This window comes from Megalobrama amblycephala, linkage group LG9 (assembly GCF_018812025.1).
Source record: "Megalobrama amblycephala isolate DHTTF-2021 linkage group LG9, ASM1881202v1, whole genome shotgun sequence".
Classification (NCBI taxonomy): Eukaryota; Metazoa; Chordata; class Actinopteri; order Cypriniformes; family Xenocyprididae; genus Megalobrama; species Megalobrama amblycephala.
The window spans coordinates 29,912-42,384 of record NC_063052.1 but is presented as its reverse complement, the minus strand read 5'-3'; the positions used below and the strand labels follow the sequence as shown (position 1 = coordinate 42,384).

Sequence of the window (12,473 nt, the reverse complement as noted above, 5' to 3'; positions counted from 1 at the left end):
GGTCTGATTTGCATGAAATCTGGCACGCATAATCTTGACCCTCGTGACTAAACATTATCAGAAGAATTTACAGGTGTCTTGCTGATAATTCTGGAACTGTGATGCTACAATAAAGTTTCTAATAGTCAAGTTAATTCTCAACTACATGAAGTTGTATTTTTATAAGTACATATCGTCTGTGGAAGGCGTAGGACCATAAAATGTTCATCCAATCTTTATATTCGGTCCGAATGAAATAATACGATGTCCCACCTGCCTGTCGGCGTGTTTTTACAAACCCTCGCGCAGACATCATACGTCATCAGCGCGTTTTACGCTACGCAGAGTTTACACGAGACCTCAGTCACGAGCACCGCGAGCAAACCGCTTCCTACCGAATCAAAACAACGAGCTTATGCTGCGTTCACGCCATAACTACAGAAACCAATAAGAGATGGCAACCCGTGACGTTAGAACCGGAGCTGTTCGTATCGATTCAGCCGGACTCGGAATTATGGGTATCCAGTGTGAACAGTATCAACACTGAAATTAATCTGCAACGGTCAGGTACAAGCTCTCTAGGCTGTTCACGTTTATTATTATTGTAATGTTATGTACTTTGAAACATGAGATAGCCGTCTCTTGTGACGCTTTGCCGAGAGCAGCTGTGTGTGTGTGTGTGTGTGTGTGTGTGTGTGTGTGTGTGAACTGTGAGAGAACATTGTTCTTGGTACGTTTTTCGTCTTCAAGTCGTCAAGTCATCTTCATTTATACAGCGCTTTTCACAATACAGATTGTTTCAAAGCAGCTTCACAGTGATAAAAAAATTAATTGACAGATCTTAAAACCAAACTTGGGACTCCAGCTGATAAAGTTTAAACTCTGTCTGGCTAGAGAACTTCTTATAATGTTTACGCATGAGGTCAGTTGCAGTCCGGTCCAATGTGTTTTCAACTCTGTAAGTGGTTGAAAGTGGACAAGCTCAAAACGTTTTAGACCCTGTTTGCACCTGTATTCAGTTTCGTCCACTTGTGATTTAATCGACCAAAATGCGTCTTCCAGATAAACGGGGCCAGAGACTCACGTCCAGCTTGACCTCGCCCAGAAAATTTCTTTCCTTGCACTTCGTGATGATTGATTTACAGCTGTTCTAGACTCTGTGAAATACTCCCTTCAGATGGGCATCCACTACCTTCATTCTCAGGTCCAGACTTTTTTCTTTTTTGCTTTATTGCATTATGTAATTACTTGTCAAATGTTGGAGTTATGTCTCTCAATCTAGTCTTCAAGTGCCACTAACCATGTCCATTTGAGTCTATGTAGAATTCAGTGCTGGTTGATTCATTCAAGTCAGATAGGGTTCAGGCGTGGTTTGAAAGCTAATAATTTCAACTTGCCACATTTTTGAGAAGAATTCACATGGAGGCTATAATTGACCAGTGTTGGGGCTCGAGCAAATGGTCAAGATTAGACCACTGGATTTGAGCAAGTCAGTTTGAAAACGTCGCACTGATTGTGGAGCACTAACCTTTTTTTTTCAGAGATATAAAATTGCCTGACCTTCAATTATAAATCACTGTTAGATCAATGTCACTATCACATCCATGTGTGCTGTTGGCTTTCATAAAACTTTCAATGCTGATCCAACATACTTCAAACATCAAACAATTGTGGTCATTCTCCGTTTCTTTTTTGAGAAATTAACTTTACAGCTTAGACAGGGTTAAAATGAGGGAACAGTTCACAGAATTTACTGACTCTACAGTTAAGATTAATATAGACATAACATTCTGACGTATGGTATTCACACTAAGATGGCATACAGCATAAATATGTCAACATTTGGATATTTTACTAAGACAAAATCTGAACAAAAGCTTTTTTTTTTTTTTTCAGAAAAATTTTAATAGTTATTCACATGTTGGTGAAACATAATATTTAATCAGTAATAAATAAAAATCTGGTTAAATAGAAACCTACACCGCACCCATAGGGTACAACTTCTGTCAATATAAATAACATCATAAAAATAATACTAACTATAATAAATAAATATATAAAAGTCATATAATAATATTACCATTTAAAACAATAGGGTTATTCCAAAGTTGAATTCAACTGTAGCAAGGAGACCCATTAAAATTTGTGCATTACAAAAATAGTTTCACACAGAAAATACAGAGTTTGTTCAAGTGGACACTGTGTCGTAGGCCTGGTTAGGTCACTGTGGGTCAACCTAGTTAGACAAAGCGATGTGTCGTAGACTGCGAAACACATCCTGCGTGAAGCTGCGCAGCTGCTTGAGGGAAAGATGAGCCGCCACTCGCACCTGATAATCGCCGTCGAGCTGCAGGGTAAACGCTTTCTTGGATTCTGTACTGGGAATCTGGGCCAGCCGCTGAATCTGAGCAAGAAGAGAGAGCAGCGTTAATAATCTAAACTAATATCTGTATCAGAAAATGCTGAGTGTTGCTCAGTGAATTGGGACACATCTCTGTTGACCTGGAAGTGTGTGTGCAATACTGCATACTGTAGAAAATGTGAAAGACCGGTGAATTTCAGATGCTTGACTATAATCTTCCTAAACTAAGTTTTCTACCTTCTTTTTTCATTCAAAACATAATAATAAAGCAGCATTATTTAAATGTCATTTAATTACTCTAAAATGGTATGTATTCAGCCACATATAATAATCTGACATTATTTGTTTTTAAAGTCAGCATGAAACAGAAGTCGGGTCAGTAAACGTCATCAGAGAAGAGAAGATGTCGGGAAGTTATTCTGAATCGAGATTACAAGAACATGAATTTAAAATGATGTTGATGTGCACCGATAAATCATTTAGAATAAACACTGCAATATTCCATTAAAGAACAGGAATTGTCCATTTTGAACTGACGGTGACTTTAAGCAATGTTAAAGAGACTGAAATGCGCCGAATACCTCATGCAGCTGAGTGGACAGATCTGTGACATCTGCAAGAAGGAGGTTCAGTTCTTCTGTGGAGCTCAAGACGGCTCCGATTTCCTGCAGAAGTTTGTGGTGAAGCTCCAAACCTTCTACAATACGGCTTAAACTCACTTCCTGGACAAAACAAACAGTCAAGAGTTGTTAAACACCTCTTTGAAAATGTTTTTACACGCAAGCTTCAGAATCATTCATTCAAAACATTTGATGCCAGTGATCAAAACTCGACTTCTAACATGTGCAGGTTTGATTCATAAATAGATCCATAAGTTAGAAGAGCTTCTATCCTGCAGGACAGACAGACGGCTTCATCTGTTTCAAAATGCTCTGGCTCTCAAATCATCAATAGCAACATGCATCTCAATCATTGTCCTGAACACTATTGTATGCTTTTTACAATTATTTATTTACCATGCTTACACACAATTTGCCACGTTAGAGAGTATTTACCATGGTGAGCTCCTCTGACTTGAGCACTGGAGGCGCAGGGATGCCGATGTCACTCAATAAATACTCCAAGTCTTTTGCTTCACCGGAGAGGGTCAAACCCTGCAAACAAACACCGTCTCCATTATTATTAAGTTCTAGCAGAATATAATGCCCTTCTGTGTCACTGTTGTCAACTGAAATGGATCGTGTAATCAGATGGAAGACCAAATAAGATCAATTTGACAAAATGTATTAGTTATTAGTATAATACATTAAGTACAATATATTAATACTTGCGCTAGTATGACGTTTGTTCATAAAATGTAACATCTGATTTAATTGAATTGTTTATATGTCGAAAGTAAAGAGGTAAAAATGCTCACCGTCTTTGTGACGCACGCCTCATGCGCTCCGGGAATGTCGCGCAGAATCTTCTGGGCTAAACTCATGGCGCTCTCCACCGCGTGCGTCATCTTTGGATCGCGGAGCGGCGCGGCATAAACCAGCGTTAAACAGCAGTGCACTGCAAGAACTGCGTGGAGAAAACAGAGTTTAATGCATCAGTGATGAAAACAGTCTTTATCGCAAACACAAGCTTATAGACATTCAGTGCACAGCAAACAGGGCAGATGAAGTTGTAATATATGATTTTTGTTTGGTTTTTATCTTAATTTCTAAATCATTATTCATACTTAAGTATATTTTCTAAAAATGGTTAAGATCTACTTACTGAGGTAGAACTTCATTGTGGTTCAAGGTGTATATAATATTTTACTGCAGATTTCTAGGCTATTTAAACCCATTGAGATTGTCCAACTAGGGAAACTTTCATGAGTTACCCTGGATTATTGCGTGTCCTGCCGTATGAGATGCGTTGCGAAAACCAGAAAAGAAGGGAAAAGGTTTCCGGTTCTTTGGATTTACATCAGTCACGCAGGAAAAGTGAAAGGGGGAACAAGATGATAGTGATTTATTTCTTTTTCTTGCACTTATTTCTGCTCGTGTGAATCAAAGAAAGTGTTCGTCAGCAAAAATGTCCTTTATGTTTGAGGCACATTTAATTATATGAGTACAGTGTAGAATATGACACACTCATTTAATAGCGCACTAATACGGATTAATTACGCGGATATTTACTCGAGCAAGCTCCTGGGAATTTTTCAGTTTTGTCACTGCAGGAAGAAAGAAACCACAAGCATAGCTAAACCACTCCTCTCGAGCGTCACTGTTTGACTGACGAGAGTGATAGTTGCTCAATCCATTATTTCCCATTCTGTTTGGAAACGCCATTTTTTTATGACTCTGATCTCTGTCAGCTCAACAGGAAGTCGCATGAGATAATCAGAATAATTGCTCAGGAAGTATAGGGTTCAATGGGGCTAAAGGCACACCTTAAGAAAAATTTGCTTTTCACTACTCTCAAAGTGTATGATTGCAGGAAAAAAAAAAAAGGTTTGTATTGAACATTGATCGAGCAATAGATTTTGTGTGAAAATAAATCATAAAAGTGGTTAATTTTGTATAAAATCTTATAAATGTATGAGGTGGTGAGGGGGTAAAAGGCACATAGTGTTGATACAAATACTTTAGCTAAAATAATGTTTTTTTTTAATAATGTCTAGGTCAATACTTGTTCAAAAGAATCACTTTAGCAAAGTTTGTACTATTTTCTGTTTATTTTGATAAATAAAATAATTCATTTGTGTTCAATAATTATACTGTCATTAAAATAGGCCTATTTTAATATAAAAATATATTTTAAAAATACAGAAATACTTTTAAAAAAAGTAAAGATTCTGAAAGTATTGAAGGAGATCCCATAATATTTCATATAGATTTACAGTAGTAACAATAAATTATATTTTATTATGAAATGATAATGTTTTTTTTTTTTTAAATATGATTGTTTCATTAAATATGGGTATTATCTCTAAGATGGATACCCAATTTGATATGATATTTGCCATCTGAATCTAACCATGTGGAACAGTCAGACAGCTATTCATTATCATGTTAATTATTGTGCCTTTTGCCCCAACAGCAGGGGCGCTCTTTACCCCAAATACCATAGGCTACTTTTACATATTCTTTTGCTATTGAAAAACTGTTGCTTGAATTACCTTGAACAAAACTGAAAATCATTAAGAAGACCTTTGTCTGAAAATACAAACATAAAAAAAAAAAAAAAAAAAAAAACATCAAATATTACATCATTACTTTGCGTTGCTGCCCGAGATCGCGTCAAGGATAAGACAAATTTTCACGTGCATTTTGGAAAGCGGACATTTAGGAAAGTGCTGCGGCAAGTTTTTGTGCCATCTAATGGTTTAGAGGAAAATAAAATCAAAGGCGCCTTTTGCCCCATTCTACCCTACTGAATTTGAAATGAATGAATGAATCTGAGAGAAATTCAACAGTTACACAACAGAGGAATACTGTTAGCACACGTTTAATTATAAAACATAATTTAATTATTATGATGAGGTTAATTGTGCCTGTTTATTCCCATGAAGAATAAATTTTTCTCAAATGATCAGAAATATTTCTTATAAAAGTGTCAAAACAATTACAAACAAACAAACAAACAAACAAAAATGGATAACTTTATAAAAAAAAAATATATATATATCAACATTTTCTACATTACTCTCTCAGTTTAATGAATTCATCCTCATTTGATGGATAATTTTGGTAATTTGTTGTTCTACAGAGATGTCTTTGATACATTTAGTTTGCAGTGCCCAATTAGAGAATTCAACAGAGTGATAAATCCATCCCAACACCCCTGAAAACAATGATTCAGCAGTTCGTAATGAACTCCAGCTCTCCATCAGAAATGAGATCACTCTGGATTGAAGGTATTAGTTTAAATAGCAAACAGTTTAAGAATAAGTTTATAAGAAATGTGTTATCTAAACAGTATTACCCAATCAACATGAAAATATGTTTCTGCTTTTGGACTTGTTACTATTAAAATACCCCCCCGTCTTTCTTTAAATGCTGTATCAACACAAGAAAACAGATCTATGATTGTTGAAATATGCCTTAAATGTTTGTACTTGACTTTCGTTTAATAATAATAACAATAATGATAATAAATCCTCAGTTCATAATGAGAGAAATCTGGTGTTCTGATTCAGTTGCTTTTGTCATTGATTCACCTTTCTGAAAGTCTTATAGTTAATAAGAACTGAATAATTAATAGTTAATAAAGAGATCAGGTTTATGGTGAACAAGCACTTCAAATCATCTTGAACTAGATCTTCTTTTCTGTCTTATACTTCATGTAAAGGCTTGATTGGACAGCCTTTTATAATGGACACAATATTTAAACTCTTATTTTACATTGATTTAAATGAACAAATAACAATAAATAAAAGAACAGCCTGTGGTTTTGACGTTTGTATGTAATAATTTGAATATGCTGCAACAACAGAAAAAAAAAGAGAATTTAAAAAAACTCTTTTCCTTGTTATGTGTTAAAACCCGTTTTGGACAAGACTGAATATTTTTTAAAGAACACTAATTCTATTGAATTATTTAATACATCTAATTAATTCATGTAGTTATATCAAGGGTTTATGTTCTGATCCACACTGATAGAATTTCTGCTGCGAAACAGAACTTTAAAGGTGCCCTAGAATTAAAAATTGAATTTATCTTGGCAAAGTTAAATAACAAGAGTTCAGTACATGGAAATGACATACAGTGAGTTTCAAACTCCATTGTTTCCTCCTTCTTGTGTAAATCTCATTTGTTTAAAAGACCTCAGAAAACAGGCGAATCTCAACATAACACTGTCTGTTACGTAACAGTCGGGATCATTAATATGTACGACCCCAATATTTGCATATGCCAGCTCATGTTCAAGGCATTACACAAGGGCAGGACATCTGGATCTGTGCACAGCTGAATCATCAGACTAGGTAAGCAAGCAAGAACAATAGTGAAAAATGGCAGATGGAGCAATAATAACTGACATGATCCATGATATCATGATATTTTTAGTGATATTTGTAAACTGTCTTTCTAAATGTTTCATTAGCATGTTGCTAATGTACTGTTAAATGTGGTTAAAGTTACCATCGTTTCTTACTGTATTCACGGAGACAAGAGCCGTCGCTATTTTCATTATTAAACACTTGCAGTCTGTATAATTCATAAACACAACTTCATTCTTTATAAATCTCTCCAACAGTGTGTAATGTTAGCTTTAGCCACGGAGCACTATCAAACTCATTCAGAATCAAATGTAAACATCCAAATAAATACTATACTTACGCGATTAGACATGCTACATGACGAACACTTTGTAAAGATCCATTTTGAGGGTTATATTAGCTGTGTGAACTTTGTTTATGCTGTTTAAAGGATTAGTCCACTTTTAAATACACTTTTCCTGATAAATTTACTCACCCCCATGTCATCCAAGATGTTCATGTCTTTCTTTCGTCAGTCGAAAAGAAAGGAAGGCGTAGGACATTCAGCGTAAGTGTTATGAAGAATGCGGAAGCGGAAAGTACGTTCAAGGCGATATTTTGTTTATAAAGCATAAACGGTTGTATTTTTTTCGAAAATGACCGATCGATTCGCTAGATAAAACCCTTATTACTCATCTGGTATCGGTTAAAGACCTTGAAGCTGCACTGAAACTGTAATTTTGACCTTCAATCTGTTGGTAGCCATTGAAATCCACTGTAAGGAGAAAAATCCTGGAATGTTTTCCTCAAAAACCTTAATTTCTTTTCGACTGACGAAAGAAAGACATGAACATCTTGGATGACATGGGGTGAGTAAATTTATCAGGAAAAGTGTATTTAAAAGTGGACTAATCCTTTAAGGCAAGCGCGAGCTCCGGGGGTGGGGAGCGTGAGAATTTAAAGGGGCCGCAGCCTAAATCGGTGCATATTTAATGATGCCCCAAAATAGGCAGTTAAAAAAATGAATAAAACAAAATCTATGGGGTATTTTGAGCTGAAACTTCACAGACACATTCAGGGGACACCTTAGACTTATATTACATCTTTTAAAAAGACGTTCTACGGCATCCTTTAAACTTAAAATATTTAAGTTCCCTGAGATTTAAGTTAATATTTCAATAATTTAACAACAAATCATTCAGGTGAACAAATAATACATTTGTTCAAGTGTTTTATTTTGATTGTTTTTATTTTAAAAGTATTTCAATATAACATTATGATCCAGTTCACTGTTAGCTTTTCATTTACTCACTAACCCCAGTTTAAACTTGATGTAATAATGTTTAATGCACTTCATGTTGTGGGTAGAGAATTAAATATATTTTATTTCTTTTTGTATTTTTAGATCAATATAATACAAAAATCTTATTAAAATCTATGTGACAATTTAGGTCAAAAGTAAAAAAAAAAAAAAAAAAAAAGTCATATTATATTACCTAAAATCTACCTAGCACTGTGTAAAGTATATACATTCAAACCAAAAATTATTCAGACACTAGATATAATTTTTTCATATTTTTCATAGTGGGTTCAGGACACTATAGTTCATTTATGTAAGTGAGGATAGCAAAATAAAGTAAACTGTGACATATTATACCCCAAAATTCTTCATACAGTGGACTACCAGTAAAATTGATAAAAAATTAGGGAACAAAAATTATTCACACTTTGACCTGATCATGTTTTGCTTAAGTGTTATCTGACATAATTAAGATTATTTTTTTTCTGACAGTTTAACTCTTGTCATATTCTATTACCTTTTTAATCTATAATGAATAAACTAATGAATGAATGTGTGTGTGTGTGTGTGTGTGTGTATGTATCATCGCGACAGGAAGTGTGAAAGACTGTCCCATGTCTTATGCCCAAGTACCCTGAACGCACACTAAACCCACACTATTCGAGGCTAAGCGTATCCCATCATGCATTATGTTCGGGAATGCCCCGAAATCGCGAGATGTCAAGGAAAACATTCGACTGTAAGTTAAATTAATTATATATTACAAATAATTTGGTTGTAAAATACAGTGTTGGGGAGTAGTTAATTACATGTAGCGGCGCTACAATGTAATTTTCAGTAGCTTGTATGTAGTTCAGCTACTTTTAAAACAGTGTAGCTTTTCCAGTAGTTAACTACATTTTCCAGCAAGTAGCGGTGCAGCGCGACCAAAAGCTACAAGCTACATTCCGTTTTGCATTCTGTGATGCATTGAAGCAGCACAGCGTCTTCAGATCACGAACTAAAATCGTGCATTACCGCCATCTATTGTTATATCACGTATCTTGCGGCTTTATCAGTTCATTACCTGTTCATCGAGAAGAGATCCTCTGATGATTATGTAAAGGACAGGAGTGCGTTCACACTGCACGAATCGATTAGTAAAGGTTACCCTTAATTTATTAACAAATGATTAAAACACTGTCTGTGTCGAAGACTTCAAGCACATACAGGTGAATAATAGCCTTTTTAAACTGATTGTCCTGCTTTGCAGTCAAATGTATGCGAACTATTTTATTACAGTGGTGACCCGCCATAGTCTAATCTGTCCCGCCAGTTTTTTAATGAACATAAGATCACTAACGCGGTGTTTTGAGTCATTGCATTGGCAAAGCATCCGTCAATTGAAAAGAAAACAAAATCGCGACATAGCTTAGTGTACTAATCACACGGCAAAGGCTGATCTAATAAAATTGGTTGCTCGGGTATAAGAATGTTCACGCGAGAAGTGCATGATTCGCATCTCAAAGCTTTATATCACTGTATGTGCTGTGAGTTTAACCTGCATTTTTCTGTGTATCCAATTTAAGTTTCGGTTCGGTTTAAGCGCAGGTCCGGTTCCAGAACCAAATCATTGAGGGTGCTTCTGAAATAAGTGAGGATGCAAAAGTAAAGTGCAGGTGTAATGTGTAAACAGTGGCTCCACCATAATAAGAATAGCAATGTATAGTGAGACATTTAAGATTTTAAGTCATTTTACAAATAATTGAAATAAAATTTCAAAACTATTGATACAAAAATTCTAATATTTTTTTAGCATGCATTTTTTTTTTATGCATATTTTGCATATTTTTATCCAGTGTTATGGTTATGGTAGCAATTTTGAGCATGAATCCTGCATTTATATGTAGAAATCATTTCTGAAACTGCAGAGTGCAATTGGTCATCGGTCCGCTCAAAAACAAAACTTATATTAAAATTCTGAATGTATTATATATAAAGCGTGCAAAGAGAGTCAGGTGTGAGATATAGGCTACATTTGAGTATTGTATCTTTTTGATAAAGTTTACAAAATAAAACGGTACGCTTTGAATCATAATTGCAGTGCATTGCTTTGTTTTAAACCACAAACATCTTAAACATTCTTCATTAACAGTTATTCAGTTATTTGTAATAAGCTATGTCATTTAAAAAAATAAATAAATAAAAGTAGTTTCAATGTAGCTAGCTACTTTTTGTTAGTAACTTGTAGTGTAGCTAACTACTTTTTCAAAATGGTAGCTTGACTGTAGTTTAACTTTAGTTAAAGTAGTTAAAGACTGTAGTTAAAATTTAGTTTAGTGTAGTTTAAAGTAATACTTTAATTTATGAGTAGCTTGTAGCTTGTCAAACTACAGTTTCAGAGTAGCTTCCCCAACACTGGTAAAATATAAAGTGTTAAGGTCATTGCACATTGAGTCCGAAATTCGCATGCGAAACTTTCGACGTTAAAAAATAAATTCGCCTCACGTTATGTCAATCGCGTTTGCACACTGTGAAACTTTCGTCCGTCAAAAAAATATTCGGATCAGGTGATTTTCTGCGTTTTTCGCATGTGGCACGCATTTTGAGAGATGTTTTGACATCAGAGCCACCGTACGCGAACGCAAAAATCCAGAATGCATCTGACAAGTGATCCACGTCGTTACAGCACAAAACAGCCACACTATGACAAACAACGTGAGGAATACAAAGAGACCGAATTAAAGAAGATTGTGCAGTAGTAAAGCCGCAATTTTAAATTTGTGTCTTCTGTTATTTACATAGCAGCTCCTTGATGAGGTGAATTCTCCTTTCTCTCTATGCAATCTCGGGATTGAATGGACCCAATATTTCCTCTTTCTTTTTCTCTTTTAAGACCACTGAGCAGACATTCAGAAGTTTATTTTACAATAGCAAAGTATTGAAAATAATAATTTTTAAAAAAGCTCTGTAAATTCTTGCATTTTTTGCAAGACTATAAGTGTGTCTAATCGTGTAATCAAAAGTTCTACACACACTTTCAGTCTTCACTCCCACCTGAGTCAAGCACAGGAAATACGTCATGTAAGTAGACAAGTGGTCAAGTGCAAAGACCACAAGTGTGGCATTTGGACAGGGCAAAAAAAAAAAAAAAAAAAAAAAAAAAAAATTTTGGACAGGGCATTGCAGTTTATGCCCACTTGAACACGTGACAGGAAATACGTATGTAAGGGGACTGTGAAACCTCCGAACATTTGGCATCTCTGAAAAGCCCTGAATGTGCTCTTAACTGTGACATGTTAGGTGATAGATATTCTTATCAGCCTGACTTTTCTTTCCCTGTTTCTCCCTGTTTTCCCTCACCTGGTCTTCATGGATGCAAGGGTAGAACGGAGACTAGTTGTTATGGTTTTGTCACACATCTGGTTTTAATGTACACAATGTATATGTGTGTTTGTTTCTTGGAAAGCAGCCAAGAAATGGTCCCTGCTTTTTAGGCCTTACTGGAGCCCAAGGCAGGCAGGGGCACTGGACCATATGTTGACCATATTTAGACTTGTTTTTTCTATATCATGAAAGTATATTCTCATTGGACAATTGTTACACCACCCCCTGAACATGTTTAAAAGCCCTGTACTGAAGTAAGTCTGGGAGGAGGTTTTGTGAACAGATTGGCTTCATGTTCATGACTCTTTCCCATAGGCCTATGCATTCAATGAGTGAAAAAGACAAACTGAGAATGAGGCACGAATCGGGACCATAAATGTAAGATTAAATAACCTTGCAATTTGGGGGCTCGTCCGGGATTTCTCCAGACAGGTAAGAAATAAAATGCTTAAGTGCATCTTACTGTCTGTTGAGAAATTTATCCTTAAATTTTCGTGCCGCGATTTTTGCCA

The 12,473-nt window shown here is 35.4% G+C and overlaps 1 protein-coding gene across 1 annotated transcript; it reads right to left on the bottom strand.

Annotated features, from left to right (window-relative positions):
- Nucleotides 1-1,857: 1,857 nt before the first annotated feature.
- On the bottom strand, nucleotides 1,858-5,022 carry csf3b (colony stimulating factor 3 (granulocyte) b). The gene is made up of 5 exons (XM_048201009.1): nucleotides 4,106-5,022; nucleotides 3,759-3,907; nucleotides 3,397-3,495; nucleotides 2,923-3,063; nucleotides 1,858-2,383 (listed from the first exon to the last, which is right to left on the bottom strand). The coding sequence occupies exons 1-5, from the start codon at nucleotides 4,119-4,121 to the stop codon at nucleotides 2,216-2,218; spliced, it is 573 nt and encodes a 190-aa protein (XP_048056966.1). The 5' UTR covers nucleotides 4,122-5,022; the 3' UTR covers nucleotides 1,858-2,215.
- Nucleotides 5,023-12,473: the final 7,451 nt, after the last annotated feature.